The 17,500-nt window shown below is 45.5% G+C and overlaps 1 protein-coding gene across 1 annotated transcript in view; it reads left to right on the top strand.

Moving 5' to 3' along the window:
• Positions 1–17,500, top strand: part of CAPN9 (calpain 9) — a 135,656-nt gene that overhangs the window by 32,370 nt on the left and 85,786 nt on the right. The window contains exons 2-3 of the mRNA XM_069955061.1: positions 492–561; positions 16,249–16,367. Coding sequence (XP_069811162.1) covers positions 492–561; positions 16,249–16,367 — 189 coding nt within the window. The remainder of the gene's footprint in view (positions 1–491; positions 562–16,248; positions 16,368–17,500) is intronic.

The raw sequence follows: 17,500 nt of genomic DNA, 5'->3' as shown, positions 1-17,500 counted from the left end.
TAGAGGGGTATAGAGGTATACAGAGGGGTATAGAAGTATACAGGGGGGTTTAGAGGTATATAGAGGGGTATAGAGGTATATAGAGGGGTATAGAGGTATACAGAAGGGTATAGATGTATACAGAGGGGTATATAGGTATATACTACAATCCTGCTCTCTACTGAGCCAAACCGTGTAAAAGGGCCAGACGACCGACAAAGGAGGAAACTCTTGTTCTTTGACTGACGGCATCTTTGAAACCCCCCAGTCTAGGGCTCTGTTCACACACTGTCTTTTTTGTTTGAGGGATGTCTTTTAGGATGTGGTTCTTACAACTGTTAATTGGCTCAAAATATTGTCCGTCTGAAAAGCCTAAACGGGTGATGTGCGTCCATGAGGGGTCACCTGACTAATCCATGGCTCACTGATAAGGCCAATCACTAATCAATAACCTTGCCCTGTCATTGCCTTCCTGCCATTGGATATGAATTTTTTTTTTTTTCTCTTTACAGGAAATTGTTAAAGACCCGGAGTTTATTTTAGGGGACGCATCGAGAACAGACGTCTGTCAGGGAGACCTTGGTATGTTTTACACTACAGTACTGTCCATATATATAACATGGCGGCTTATAGATTGGAAATGGAGAATGTAAATTATATAGAGATATATACAGAATAACACCGAACAAAACCAGCGGGGAGAACTGTGGCCTAAACTACTATTGTGGAGGTGTTCGGAGACAGGTTACAGGAGCTCTAAACTGGTGGGTGACAGCCGGAGAGGGGCTCCCTGCCGGGCATTTCCGGTAACCCAGAGCTCCTCCCTCTCCTGCGGAGGGACCACATGACCGTGCACAGAGATCAGGTCACCCCCAATACCCTGGCATCCCGAAAGTGCATCCCCCTTCATACTACCGGCAGTGCATCAGTCATGTGCAGAAGAAGGAGGGCAGCCCTGGAGCTCCTACATGGTGACGTTCTCCCACTGCAGGCAAGCCAGCGCTCAGTTGCATAGAAGACAAACTGGCCACCTGGAGAAGGGAGGATGTCGCTGTGCACAGAGATCAGGTCACCCCCAATACAGCACTTCTACACCCTATGCAGTGTTAAGCTACTCAAGGAAGAGAACAAGTCAGAGAAACCCCAACCCACACCGTGAACAAGTCTAAAGGTGCAGGACAGTATCCTGAAACAAGAGGAACTGATCCGGATAGAGCAAAGTCACTAGAAGCCTACGTACTCTATCTCACAGCGCAGGTGTAACCAGGTAAATGGGCCACCTTGCTCAACTCAGGTAACAAGGTCTGGGGCTTGTGTCACCCTCATAGGACGGGTCACCCAACACTGGTGGGCAATAGGTGGTACACGACAACAAAGGTCAAAACATGGGCACAAGTGCAAGTCTACTTTTAAGTCTTCAGTATTCTAGTACTTCTTCTTCTAAAGTTCTGGCAGAACACACTTCTACCCTGGCTTGGGACTCTCAGCACAAACTCCTCTCCACTACTCTGAACTTGAAACACAAACTCCTCTCCACTGTTCTGGACTCTCAGTACAAACTCCTCTCTACTACTCACAGCTCTTCTACTCTGAAGGTCCTCAGTACCGCTCCTGTCTTGTCAAGTCTACAGTCCGCTATCAGCTATTGTACAAAGTATTTACATACAGTAAAGAAGATCAATTTATGGTAACGGGACTCAGTGATTATTGCTCAAGCACCTACACAGCAGATACCACATCCTGGGGTCATCTCCCCTTTCTGTGGGTGGTGGTACCGATAGTCCGGGTGGGTCACAACTCCACTCTGGACAACTGTGATAAGTACCCAAGGGACCCCTGACAGCCCGGCAGGTCACCGTCTACAGGAGAAAGGGTATAGCCGGCCACTCTAAAATAAAAGCAGATGTGCCTCCATACCTGTGTGCCCAACCGGCACTGGCATCACCTATCTGGCTGAGCTATACTCCGACCAACCACCAAGGCAGTGGCGTCACACGTTACCACATACCACATCACACACCACTGTATACATATATATATATATATAGAGAGAGAGAGAGCTAGAACCTAGCGCTGTGTCGGCCTGCTTGTCCTGTGGGGGCTCAGGAGACCCATCCATGGCTGTGTTATGTATAGGGAAATCCCTGGTAGTCTTTAACCTCCTAAACTGGTAGGAGATGGAGTCGTAACTATGCCCATACACCTTATACTGAAGATGGCCAAGATGGCAGCTCCGGCCATCAGGAAGAGGTGTATAGTGGCCCCCTGACTCTCCACTGACATAGGTTGGGCCTGCTGGGCTGAGGAATATGCCGGATCTGTATGTAGAGTGGCTGGATGGCAATAAGATAAAACCCCTAGTAGTGGCAGTAATAGTATAAAAAGCAGAAAACTAAAGCGCCATTTGGTAAGGATTTTATCATCAATGGTAATTAGGATAAAATGATAGATAAGGAAGAGCAGGTAGCAGCCTGGCAAATGCTTTCCAGTGGCCGGAGGACCGTTCTGCCCAACTAGAGGCAATGGCTCTGGTAGAATGGGCCTTCGTAAATTCAGGGGGCGGCAGTATAACACAAAGCAGTGGCCTCACAAAGATGGCTGCTTTGGAGGCCTTTTCCCTTTATTCTTCCCAGAGAAGAATATTAAAGATTCTCTTCCTTATGGAGAGGATCCACTCTTCAAATAGATCCTGATAGTTCTAGAAACATCCAGTAAGGAAAGATTGATTTCTTCTTGGATCAGAAGGAGAGATTACTGGAAGTATCACTGGCTGGTTGATACGATGCCACTTTAGGCAGAAACCCGGGTAGAAATCTAAGAATAACCTTATCCTCGGAAAAGATAACCTAAAGAGGAACAGAACCAAGAGCCTGAAGCTCCCCCAATCCTTTGGCAGATGTAATGGCCAATAAAAGTCAAAAACTTAAGTCTACCTCCTCTAAAGATTCAAAGGGAGGAAGACATAGACGACAAAGGACAAGTCCCAGGTGTCCACGTGCCTAACCAGTCTAGGCCTTAATCTTGTTATGGCCTTGACAAAGCTTTAAAGGAGAAGTCCGGCCAAAACTATTTTTTAATATGTTATTACTTACGGAAAGTTAGACAAATTTCTAATGTACATTAATTATGGGAAATGCACATATAGGGCTATTTCCCTTAATTTAGTAGATCAGAGAGACTTCACGTTCTTTAAAAAGAGATGACGTCACGAACCGGGGGTGTAATTACAATGGATCGCCTGCAGGGGCGCACTATATATAGAAGTCAATGAGTACCATTGACTTCTATATATAGTGCGCCCCTGCTGGACACTCCATTGAAATTACAATGGATGTGTATGTACATGTAATACAGTATACAGTGTTTTTGATTGAATACTTTAATGGAATACTTTGGGGAGTGTCCTTGCTCCCCAAAGTATTCCATAAATGTAATCAATCAGTACAGAACAGTAAGCACGCCGCCACCGAACGCCCGCCGCTACCGAACGTCCGCCGAACCGCCGCTCTGGACTACACTCAACTACTACTCTCATCAGAGAGAGAGTAGTAGCTGGGTTCTATCACCACTGCCGCCGCCGCTGATGGGCGCAGGGGAGCCGCTCATCACTCTGCAGCTCTCATCCCCCTCCGCTCCCCCCTCCTCCAGCCAAACTGTACGGTGCCGCTGTCCGATCACACATGCCGGCCGGGGACACCAGGAAGCACCAGGAGCCGGCACGTGTGATCGGAGAGCGGCGCCTGCGGGGATTCAGCGATCACATAGAGTACAGTTTGGCCGGAGGAGGGGGATGAGAGCTGCAGAGTGATGAGCGGCTCCCCCTGCGCCCATCAGTGGCGGCAGCAGCGGCAATAGAACCCAGCTACAGTAGTTGAGTGTAGTCCAGAGCGGCGGTTCGGCGGGCGTTCAGTAGCGGCGGGCGTTCGGTGGCAGCGTGCTTACTGTTATGTACTGATTAATTACATTTATGGAATACTTTGGGGAGCAAGGACACTCCCCAAAGTATTCCATAAATGTATTCAATCAAAAACACTGTATACTACATTACATATACATCCATTGTAATTCCAATGAAGTGTCCAGCAGGGGCGCACTATATATAGAAGTCAATGGTACTCATTGACTTCTATATATATATAGTGCGCCCCCTGCTGGACACTCCATTGTAATTACACCCCGGTTCGTGACGTCATCTCTTTTTAGAGAATCTGAAGTCTCCCTGATCTACTAAATTAAGGGAAATAGCCCTATATGTGCATTTCCCATAATTAATGTACATTAGAAATTTGTCTAACTTTCCGTAAGTAATAACATATTAAAAAATAGAGTTCTAGAGTTCAGATGAGCTGAGATAGCAGCAATCTGTACTTTGATGGAACTAGACGTCAGACCTTTATCTAAACCTCGAATAAAAGAAAATGTATCTGTCCTCTGAGCATTAAGCGCTAATAGGGGGTTGGAATCCGAAACCTATAAAATCCATCGGCCACAGGGCCCTGGTGCTGCAATACAATCAAGACAAATATTAAAGAAATAAAATACAAAGCGGTAAAATAAGAAGGTCAGAGTCCTTATAACATGATACTTCAAGCAGACGGAGGTCATATAAGGTCATTTGATGGGTGATCTGGTCTTTAGACTGAGATCTGGAGAGTTACTCCCATCATCCTCTCAGCATGCAGCAATGGCTGTCAGTGATAGTGGACAGATGAGGGTTATACTGATGCAGCAAAATTCAGTTTGCCTAAAATAATATATGCGGTGTTCCCCCTTATATAGGGTATATGTATGTATATACAGCCAGCCAAATAGCGCCCCCTCCTGGCCATCTGTCTATAGTACAAGGTGTATACTCAGTCTCTCTGGTTGTCATAGAGGGAGAACTTAGACACATGCAAGTGGTTTGGTGCAGGTGCACCTCTCACCCCTGTAGGATCAGCGTGTCCTCCGGGGTCACCGGCGTCCCGCTCTGCCCACGGTAAGTGTGATAACGTCACCAGCCTTGTTCTTGTACAGTTGTAAAGTGGATACAGAGGTGCAGTCAGATTTGTTGTTGTGGGGTGTAGACAAATATTGGGGTGACTTCCAGACGCGTTTCGGGGTCTTTGCACCCCTTCATCAGTGGCCAATGTGTTCCATGGCACCTCCATTCTTACTTATACTCAGGGGCGTAGCTAAAGGCTGATGGGCCCTGGTGCACAATGTTAGCTTGGGGCCCCCATCTCACCCCGATCAGGCAAAGTCCTATCTAACGTTATATCCAATTACTCTAATGTGCCACCATGTTCTAATGCCCTGTCACTGCCTCCACCTCATGTACTGCACTACTGCCCCCTATAGATAATGCCCTGTCACTGCCTTCACCTCATGTACTGCACTACTGCCCCCTATAGATAATGCCCTGTCACTGCCTCCACCTCATGTACTGCACTACTGCCCCCTATAGATAATGCCCTGTCACTGCCTCCCCCTCATGTGCTGCACTACTGCCCCCTATAGATAATGCCCTGTCACTGCCTCCCCCTCATGTACTGCACTACTGCCCCCTATAGATAATGGACTGTCACTGCCTCCACCTCATGTACTGCACTACTGCCCCCTATAGATAATGCCCTGTCACTGCCTCCACCTCATGTACTGCACTAGTGCCCCCTATAGATAATGCCCTGTCACTGCCTCCACCTCATGTACTGCACTACTGCCCCCTATAGATAATGCCCTGTCACTGCCTCCACCTCATGTACTGCACTACTGCCCCCTATAGATAATGCCCTGTCACTGCCTCCACCTCATGTACTGCACTACTGCCCCCTATAGATAATGCCCTGTCACTGCCTCCACCTCATGTGCTGCACTACTGCCCCCTATAGATAATGCCCTGTCACTGCCTCCACCTCATGTACTGCACTACTGCCCCCTATAGATAATGCCCTGTCACTGCCTCCACCTCATGTACTGCACTACTGCCCCCTATAGATAATGCCCTGTCACTGCCTCCACCTCATGTACTGCACTACTGCCCCCTATAGATAATGCCCTGTCACTGCCTCCACCTCATGTACTGCACTACTGCCCCCTATAGATAATGGACTGTCACTGCCTCCCCCTCATGTGCTGCACTACTGCCCCCTATAGATAATGGACTGTCACTGCCTCCACCTCATGTACTGCACTACTGCCCCCTATAGATAATGCCCTGTCACTGCCTCCACCTCATGTGCTGCACTACTGCCCCTATAGATAATGCCCTGTCACTGCCTCCACCTCATGTACTGCACTACTGCCCCCTATAGATAATGCCCTGTCACTGCCTCCACCTCATGTACTGCACTACTGCCCCCTATAGATAATGGACTGTCACTGCCTCCACCTCATGTACTGCACTACTGCCCCCTATAGATAATGGACTGTCACTGCCTCCACCTCATGTACTGCACTACTGCCCCCTATAGATAATGCCCTGTCACTGCCTCCACCTCATGTACTGCACTACTGCCCCCTATAGATAATGCCCTGTCACTGCCTCCACCTCATGTACTGCACTACTGCCCCCTATAGATAATGCCCTGTCACTGCCTCCACCTCATGTACTGCACTACTGCCCCCTATAGATAATGCCCTGTCACTGCCTCCACCTCATGTACTGCACTACTGCCCCCTATAGATAATGGACTGTACTGTGTCATTGTCTAATCATTGTATTCCAATCTTTGACTCTACAGCTGAAAAACTACAACTCTCATCATGAACTGGCAGTTGGATATGATGGGGGTTGTAGTGCTGCAACCTGAAGAGCCACATGCTGCAAAACTACAACTCCCATAATAAACTGTCAGCAGGGCACGATGAAGTTTGAACTTCTGCAACCTGGAGAAGTCACCTGATATCACCTGCAGTCCTATGTAACACCACAGATAACACAGGGATATCTCTGAGTACAGATAATGTAGTAGATGTCACCTGCAGTCCTATGTAACAGCACAGATAACAGTGATATCCCTCTCAGTACAGATAATGTAGTAGATGTCACCTGCAGTCCTATGTAACAGCACAGATAACACAGTGATATCTCTGAGTACAGATAATGTAGTAGTCACCTGCAGTCCTATGTAACACCACAGATAACACAGTGATATCCCTCTGAGTACAGATAATGTAGTAGTCACCTGCAGTCCTATGTAACACCACAGATAACAGTGATATCCCTCTGAGTACAGATAATGTAGTAGTCACCTGCAGTCCTATGTAACAGCACAGATAACACAGGGATATCTCTGAGTACAGATAATGTAGTAGTCACCTGCAGTCCTATGTAACACCACAGATAACACAGTGATATCCCTCTGAGTACAGATAATGTAGTAGTCACCTGCAGTCCTATGTAACACCACAGATAACAGTGATATCTCTGAGTACAGATAATGTAGTAGATGTCACCTGCAGTCCTATGTAACACCACAGATAACAGTGATATCCCTCTGAGTACAGATAATGTAGTAGTCACCTGCAGTCCTATGTAACAGCACAGATAACACAGTGATATCTCTGAGTACAGATAATGTAGTAGATGTCACCTGCAGTCCTATGTAACAGCACAGATAACACAGTGATATCTCTGAGTACAGATAATGTAGTAGTCACCTGCAGTCCTATGTAACAGCACAGATAACACAGTGATATCTCTGAGTACAGATAATGTAGTAGCTGTCAACTGCAGTCCTATGTAACACCACAGATAACACAGTGATATCTCTGAGTACAGATAATGTAGTAGCTGTCACCTGCAGTCCTATGTAACAGCACAGATAACAGTGATATCCCTCTGAGTACAGATAATGTAGTAGTCACCTGCAGTCCTATGTAACAGCACAGATAACACAGTGATATCTCTGAGTACAGATAATGTAGTAGTCACCTGCAGTCCTATGTAACAGCACAGATAACAGTGATATCTCTGAGTACAGATAATGTAGTAGTCACCTGCAGTCCTATGTAACAGCACAGATAACACAGTGATATCTCTGAGTACAGATAATGTAGTAGTCACCTGCAGTCCTATGTAACAGCACAGATAACAGTGATATCTCTGAGTACAGATAATGTAGTAGTCACCTGCAGTCCTATGTAACAGCACAGATAACACAGTGATATCTCTGAGTACAGATAATGTAGTAGTCACCTGCAGTCCTATGTAACACCACAGATAACACAGTGATATCCCTCTGAGTACAGATAATGTAGTAGTCACCTGCAGTCCTATGTAACACCACAGATAACAGTGATATCCCTCTGAGTACAGATAATGTAGTAGTCACCTGCAGTCCTATGTAACAGCACAGATAACACAGGGATATCTCTGAGTACAGATAATGTAGTAGTCACCTGCAGTCCTATGTAACACCACAGATAACACAGTGATATCCCTCTGAGTACAGATAATGTAGTAGTCACCTGCAGTCCTATGTAACACCACAGATAACAGTGATATCTCTGAGTACAGATAATGTAGTAGATGTCACCTGCAGTCCTATGTAACACCACAGATAACAGTGATATCCCTCTGAGTACAGATAATGTAGTAGTCACCTGCAGTCCTATGTAACAGCACAGATAACACAGTGATATCTCTGAGTACAGATAATGTAGTAGATGTCACCTGCAGTCCTATGTAACAGCACAGATAACACAGTGATATCTCTGAGTACAGATAATGTAGTAGTCACCTGCAGTCCTATGTAACAGCACAGATAACACAGTGATATCTCTGAGTACAGATAATGTAGTAGCTGTCAACTGCAGTCCTATGTAACACCACAGATAACACAGTGATATCTCTGAGTACAGATAATGTAGTAGCTGTCACCTGCAGTCCTATGTAACAGCACAGATAACAGTGATATCCCTCTGAGTACAGATAATGTAGTAGTCACCTGCAGTCCTATGTAACAGCACAGATAACACAGTGATATCTCTGAGTACAGATAATGTAGTAGTAACCTGCAGTCCTATGTAACAGCACAGATAACAGTGACATCTCTGAGTACAGATAATGTAGTAGTCACCTGCAGTCCTATGTAACAGCACAGATAACACAGTGATATCTCTGAGTACAGATAATGTAGTAGTCACCTGCAGTCCTATGTAACAGCACAGATAACAGTGATATCTCTGAGTACAGATAATGTAGTAGTCACCTGCAGTCCTATGTAACAGCACAGATAACACAGTGATATCTCTGAGTACAGATAATGTAGTAGTCACCTGCAGTCCTATGTAACACCACAGATAACACAGTGATATCTCTGAGTACAGATAATGTAGATGTCACCTGCAGTCCTATGTAACAGCACAGATAACACAGTGATATCTCTGAGTACAGATAATGTAGTAGTCACCTGCAGTCCTATGTAACACCACAGATAACACAGTGATATCTCTGAGTACAGATAATGTAGTAGTCACCTGCAGTCCTATGTAACAGCACAGATAACACAGCGATATCTCTGAGTACAGATGATGTAGTAGCTGTCACCTGCAGTCCTATGTAACACCACAGATAACACAGTGATATCTCTGAGTACAGATAATGTAGTAGTCACCTGCAGTCCTATGTAACACAGTGATATCTCTGAGTACAGATAATGTAGTAGTCACCTGCAGTCCTATGTAACACCACATATAACACAGTGATATCTCTGAGTACAGATAATGTAGTAGCTGTCACCTGCAGTCCTATGTAACAGCACAGATAACAGTGATATCCCTCTGAGTACAGATAATGTAGTAGTCACCTGCAGTCCTATGTAACAGCACAGATAACACAGTGATATCTCTGAGTACAGATAATGTAGTAGATGTGTCCTGCAGTCCTATGTAACAGCACAGATAACACAGTGGTATCTCTGAGTACAGATAATGTAGTAGTCACCTGCAGTCCTATGTAACAGCACAGATAACACAGTGATATCTCTGAGTACAGATGATGTAGTAGCTGTCACCTGCAGTCCTATGTAACACCACAGATAACGCAGTGATATCTCAGAGTACAGATAATGTAGTAGTCACCTGCAGTCCTATGTAACAGCACAGATAACACAGTGATATCTCAGAGTACAGATAATGTAGTAGTCACCTGCAGTCCTATGTAACAGCACAGATAACACAGCGATATCTCTGAGTACAGATGATGTAGTAGCTGTCACCTGCAGTCCTATGTAACACCACAGATAACACAGTGATATCTCTGAGTACAGATAATGTAGTAGTCACCTGCAGTCCTATGTAACACAGTGATATCTCTGAGTACAGATAATGTAGTAGTCACCTGCAGTCCTATGTAACAGCACAGATAACACAGTGATATCTCTGAGTACAGATGATGTAGTAGCTGTCACCTGCAGTCCTATGTAACACCACAGATAACGCAGTGATATCTCAGAGTACAGATAATGTAGTAGTCACCTGCAGTCCTATGTAACAGCACAGATAACACAGTGATATCTCAGAGTACAGATAATGTAGTAGTCACCTGCAGTCCTATGTAACAGCACAGATAACACAGCGATATCTCTGAGTACAGATGATGTAGTAGCTGTCACCTGCAGTCCTATGTAACACCACAGATAACACAGTGATATCCCTCTGAGTACAGATAATGTAGTAGTCACCTGCAGTCCTATGTAACAGCACAGATAACACAGTGATATCTCAGAGTACAGATAATGTAGTAGTCACCTGCAGTCCTATGTAACACAGTGATATCTCTGAGTACAGATAATGTAGTAGTCACCTGCAGTCCTATGTAACACCACATATAACACAGTGATATCTCTGAGTACAGATAATGTAGTAGCTGTCACCTGCAGTCCTATGTAACAGCACAGATAACAGTGATATCCCTCTGAGTACAGATAATGTAGTAGTCACCTGCAGTCCTATGTAACAGCACAGATAACACAGTGATATCTCTGAGTACAGATAATGTAGTAGTCACCTGCAGTCCTATGTAACACCACAGATAACACAGTGATATCTCTGAGTACAGATAATGTAGTAGTCACCTGCAGTCCTATGTAACAGCACAGATAACACAGTGATATCTCTGAGTACAGATAATGTAGTAGTCACCTGCAGTCCTATGTAACACCACAGATAACACAGTGATATCTCTGAGTACAGATAATGTAGATGTCACCTGCAGTCCTATGTAACAGCACAGATAACACAGTGATATCTCTGAGTACAGATAATGTAGTAGTCACCTGCAGTCCTATGTAACACCACAGATAACACAGTGATATCTCTGAGTACAGATAATGTAGTAGTCACCTGCAGTCCTATGTAACACCACAGATAACACAGTGATATCTCTGAGGACAGATAATGTAGTAGTCACCTGCAGTCCTATGTAACAGCACAGATAACACAGCGATATCTCTGAGTACAGATGATGTAGTAGCTGTCACCTGCAGTCCTATGTAACACCACAGATAACACAGTGATATCTCTGAGTACAGATAATGTAGTAGTAGTCACCTGCAGTCCTATGTAACACAGTGATATCTCTGAGTACAGATAATGTAGTAGTCACCTGCAGTCCTATGTAACACCACACATAACACAGTGATATCTCTGAGTACAGATAATGTAGTAGCTGTCACCTGCAGTCCTATGTAACAGCACAGATAACAGTGATATCCCTCTGAGTACAGATAATGTAGTAGTCACCTGCAGTCCTATGTAACAGCACAGATAACACAGTGATATCTCTGAGTACAGATAATGTAGTAGATGTGTCCTGCAGTCCTATGTAACAGCACAGATAACACAGTGGTATCTCTGAGTACAGATAATGTAGTAGTCACCTGCAGTCCTATGTAACACCACAGATAACACAGTGATATCTCTGAGTACAGATAATGTAGTAGTCACCTGCAGTCCTATGTAACAGCACAGATAACACAGTGATATCTCTGAGTACAGATAATGTAGTAGTCACCTGCAGTCCTATGTAACAGCACAGATAACACAGTGATATCTCTGAGTACAGATAATGTAGTAGTCACCTGCAGTCCTATGTAACAGCACAGATAACAGTGATATCTCTGAGTACAGATAATGTAGTAGTCACCTGCAGTCCTATGTAACAGCACAGATAACACAGTGATATCTCTGAGTACCGATAATGTAGTAGTCACCTGCAGTCCTATGTAACAGCACAGATAACAGTGATATCTCTGAGTACAGATAATGTAGTAGCTGTCACCTGCAGTCCTATGTAACACCACAGATAACACAGTGATATCTCTGAGTACAGATAATGTAGTAGTCACCTGCAGTCCTATGTAACACAGTGATATCTCTGAGTACAGATAATGTAGTAGTCACCTGCAGTCCTATGTAACACCACATATAACACAGTGATATCTCTGAGTACAGATAATGTAGTAGCTGTCCCCTGCAGTCCTATGTAACAGCACAGATAACAGTGATATCCCTCTGAGTACAGATAATGTAGTAGTCACCTGCAGTCCTATGTAACAGCACAGATAACACAGTGATATCTCTGAGTACAGATAATGTAGTAGTCACCTGCAGTCCTATGTAACACCACAAATAACACAGTGATATCTCTGAGTACATATAATGTAGTAGATGTGTCCTGCAGTCCTATGTAACAGCACAGATAACAGTGATATCTCTGAGTACAGATTATGTAGTAGATGTCACCTGCAGCCCTATGTAACACCACAGATAACACAGTGATATCTCTGAGTACAGATAATGTAGTAGTCACCTGCAGTCCTATGTAACAGCACAGATAACACAGGGATATCTCTGAGTACAGATAATGTAGTAGTCACCTGCAGTCCTATGTAACAGCACAGATAACACAGTGATATCTCTGAGTACAGATAATGTAGTAGTCACCTGCAGTCCTATGTAACACCACAGATAACAGTGATATCCCTCTGAGTACAGATAATGTAGTAGTCACCTGCAGTCCTATGTAACAGCACAGATAACACAGTGATATCTCTGAGTACAGATAATGTAGTAGTCACCTGCAGTCCTATGTAACAGCACAGATAACACAGTGATATCTCTGAGTACAGATAATGTAGTAGTCACCTGCAGTCCTATGTAACAGCACAGATAACACAGTGATATCTCTGAGTACAGATAATGTAGTAGTCACCTGCAGTCCTATGTAACACCACAGATAACACAGTGATATCTCTGAGTACAGATAATGTAGATGTCACCTGCAGTCCTATGTAACTCCACAGATAACAGTGATATCTCTGAGCACAGATAATGTAGATGTCACCTGCAGTCCTATGTAACTCCACAGATAACAGTGATATCTCTGAGTACAGATCATGTAGTAGATGTCACCTGCAGTCCTATGTAACACCACAGATAACACAGTGATATCTCAGTACAGATAATGTAGTAGATGTCACCTGCAGTCCTATGTAACAGCACAGATAACACAGTGATATCTCTGAGTACAGATAATGTAGTAGTCACCTGCAGTCCTATGTAACACCACAGATAACACAGTGATATCCCTCTGAGTACAGATAATGTAGTAGCTGTCACCTGCAGTCCTATGTAACACCACAGATAACACAGTGATATCTCTGAGTACAGATAATGTAGTAGTCACCTGCAGTCCTATGTAACAGCACAGATAACACAGTGATATCTCTGAGTACAGATAATGTAGATGTCACCTGCAGTCCTATGTAACACCACAGATAACACAGTGATATCTCTGAGTACAGATAATGTAGTAGTCACCTGCAGTCCTATGTAACACCACAGATAACACAGCGATATCTCTAAGTACAGATAATGTAGATGTCACCTGCAGTCCTATGTAACACCACAGATAACACAGCGATATCTCTGAGTACAGATAATGTAGTAGTCACCTGCAGTCCTATGTAACAGCACAGATAACACAGTGATATCTCTGAGTACAGATAATGTAGTAGTCACCTGCAGTCCTATGTAACAGCACAGATAACACAGTGATATCTCTGAGTACAGATAATGTAGTAGCTGTCACCTCGGGGCGCCCCTACTAAATAATGTTCTACAAAATAAGAAAACCGTCATACAGTGACTCACAGGTGACGTCTTCTTTGATCTGAGGCGTCACTTTCCCTTTTCCTCTCCATCCGGCCCAGACCTCCAGGATGATTCCTTCCAGATACGTTTCATCTCTTCAGAACCTGCGAGACAAACAATTTAGGCTCCGCACATTTCTAGCAACTTCCTTTCCTTTCTCCCTCCTGTCGGCTCCCATAGTAACTGCACTGTGTGGGATGCCCCCTGTATGTAGGATCCCCCGCTGTGCCCCCTGTATGTAGGATCCCCTGCTGTGCCCCCTGTATGTAGGATCCCCCGCTGTGCCCCCTGTATGTAGGATCCCCTGCTGTGCCCCCTGTATGTAGGATCCCCTGCTGTGGCCCCTGTATGTAGGATCCCCTGCTGTGCCCCCTGTATGTAGGATCCCCCGCTGTGCCCCCTGTATGTAGGATCCCCTGCTGTGCCCCCTGTATGTAGGATCCCCTGCTGTGCCCCCTGTATGTAGGATCCCCTGCTGTGCCCCCTGTATGTAGGATCCCCCGCTGTGCCCCCTGTATGTAGGATCCCCTGCTGTGCCCCCTGTATGTAGGATCCCCTGCTGTGCCCCCTGTATGTAGGATCCCCTGCTGTGCCCCCCTGTATGTAGGATCCCCTGCTGTGCCCCCTGTATGTAGGATCCCCTGCTGTGCCCCCTGTATGTAGGATCCCCTGCTGTGCCCCCTGTATGTAGGATCCCCTGCTGTGCCCCCTGTATGTAGGATCCCCTGCTGTGCCCCCTGTATGTAGGATCCCCTGCTGTGCCCCCTGTGTGTAGGATCCCCTGCTGTGCCCCCTGTATGTAGGATCCCCCGCTGTGCCCCCTGTATGTAGGATCCCCTGCTGTGCCCCCTGTATGTAGGATCCCCTGCTGTTCCCCTCCGCATGTAGGATCCCCTGCTGTGCCCCCTGTATGTAGGATCCCCCGCTGTGCCCCCTGTATATAGGATCCCCTGCTGTGCCCCCTGTATGTAGGATTCCCTGCTGTGCCCCCTGTATGTAGGATCCCCCGCTGTGCCCCCTGTATGTAGGATCCCCTGCTGTGCCCCCTGTATGTAGGATCCCCCGCTGTGCCCCCTGTATGTAGGATCCCCCGCTGTGCCCCCTGTATGTAGGATCCCCCGCTGTGCCCCCTGTATGTAGGATCCCCTGCTGTGCCCCCTGTATGTAGGATCCCCTGCTGTGCCCCCTGTATGTAGGATTCCCTGCTGTGCCCCCTGAGCTAATAATGCCCCTAGAGGTGCCCCCATGAACTAATAATGCCCCCAGAGGTACCCCAATGAGCTAATAATGCCCCCAGAGGTACCCCCATGAACTAATAATGCCCGCAGAGGTGCCCCCATACACTAATAATGCCCCCAGAGGTGCCCCCATATACTAATAATGCCCCCAGAGGTGCCCCCATATAGTAATAATGCCCCCAGAGGTGCCCCCATATACTAATAATGCCCCCAGAGGTGCCCCCATACACTAATAATGCCCCCAGAGGTGCCCCTAAAAAAAACAAACATCCTACTCCCCTAATCCGCGCTGTGCAGGCAGCAGCTCTTCCTCCTCTTCGGGCTCCATCTTGCGAGCCGCAGGGACGGGACTTCCGGCAGGCGTGATCACGCCTGTTGGAGAGGTCACCTCCCGGCCTCCCATAGGCTGCTGGTATGAAGTGCCGGGGGCCTATGGGAGGGAATGTAGGAGCAGGACGCTGACAGGTCCTGCTCCTGTATTCTGCTTACTTTAATGTTCCGCCCGCTCACTGTGCTCACTGTGCGGGCGGAACATCAAAGCGATCAGTGCATCCCGAGAAGCTGCGCGGCTGCAGCTTCTCGGGATGCTCAAAAACAGGTGGCAAGGGGGGCCATGCGGGCCCCCCTAGCGTAGCGGACGGGGGCGGCGGCTGGCGGGCCCCCCCCCCATGTCTCTTAGGGTCCGGGCCCCATACGGCAGTACCACTTGTACTGCCCTATCGGCGGCCCTGCTCCCAGTCATCAATTCTTCCTTGAATCTCAGTTGAAAGAAACCCTAGAGGACATAAGAATCTTATTTAGGTTCAAGTTTAGGTGGATTTTATTATATATGATCCTAAAGATCTAGTTCCTTAGTGATTTATTAACCCTTTGTACCCTGCTTCCCCTCCAGGTGACTGCTGGCTCCTGGCCGCCATCGCTTCTCTTACACTCAATGAGAAGGTTCTGCACAGGGTGGTCCCGCCTGATCAGTCCTTTGGGGCGGGGTACGCTGGCATCTTTCATTTCCAGGTAACTCTATATACAGGATACTGTAATCATTAGGAAATCTTCCTCCTCCTCCGCCGGGACCGTTCCGTCCATTTATGAGGAATATTCTAAAACAATTGAATTTGCATATTGTAGAAACGGGAAATAAAAATCTTCTAGTTGTCACCTGAAACCAGAAAGGGATCATCGGGCCCCCCCTGTGTGTGTGTGTGTGTGTGTGTATATAATGTGTGTGTGTGTATATAATGTGTGTGTGTATATAATGTGTGTGTGTGTATATAATGTGTGTGTGTGTATATAATGTGTGTGTGTGTATATAATGTGTGTGTGTGTGTGTGTATATAATGTGTGTGTGTGTATATAATGTGTGTGTGTGTGTGTGTGTATATAATGTGTGCGTGTGTATATAATGTGTGTGTGTGTGTATATAAATCAGGTGTATACATAGTATGAATGTGTGTATGTGTGTGTATATAATGTGTGTGTGTGTATATAATGTGTGTGTGTGTATATAATGTGTGTGTGTGTATATAATGTGTGTGTGTATATAATGTGTGTGTGTGTATATAATGTGTGTGTGTGTGTGTGTGTGTATATAATGTGTGTGTGTGTGTATATAATGTGTGTGTGTGTATATAATGTGTGTGTGTGTATATAATGTGTGTGTGTGTGTGTATATAATGTGTGTGTGTGTATATAATGTGTGTGTGTGTATATAATGTGTGTGTGTGTATATAATGTGTGTGTGTATATAATGTGTGTGTGTGTGTATATAATGTGTGTGTGTGTATATAATGTGTGTGTGTGTATATAATGTGTGTGTGTGTGTGTATATAATGTGTGTGTGTGTATATAATGTGTGTGTGTGTATATAATGTGTGTGTGTGTATATAATGTGTGTGTGTGTATATAATGTGTGTGTGTGTGTGTATATAATGTGTGTGTGTATATAAATCAGGTGTATACATAGTATGTGTATGTGTGTGTGTGTGTATAGTATCGGTGTGTGTATGTGTGTGTGTATATAAATCAGGTGTATACATAGTATGAATGTATATGTGTGTGTGTGTATATAAATCAGGTGTATACATACTATGAATATGTGTGTGTGTGTGTGTGTATAGTATCGGTGTGTGTGTGTGTATAGTATCGGT

The sequence above is a fragment of the Dendropsophus ebraccatus genome, chromosome 15 (genome assembly GCF_027789765.1).
Source record: "Dendropsophus ebraccatus isolate aDenEbr1 chromosome 15, aDenEbr1.pat, whole genome shotgun sequence".
Lineage (NCBI taxonomy): Eukaryota > Metazoa > Chordata > Amphibia > Anura > Hylidae > Dendropsophus > Dendropsophus ebraccatus.
The sequence above is the reverse complement of the archived record's forward strand: the minus strand, read 5'-3'. Positions and strand labels throughout refer to the sequence as shown.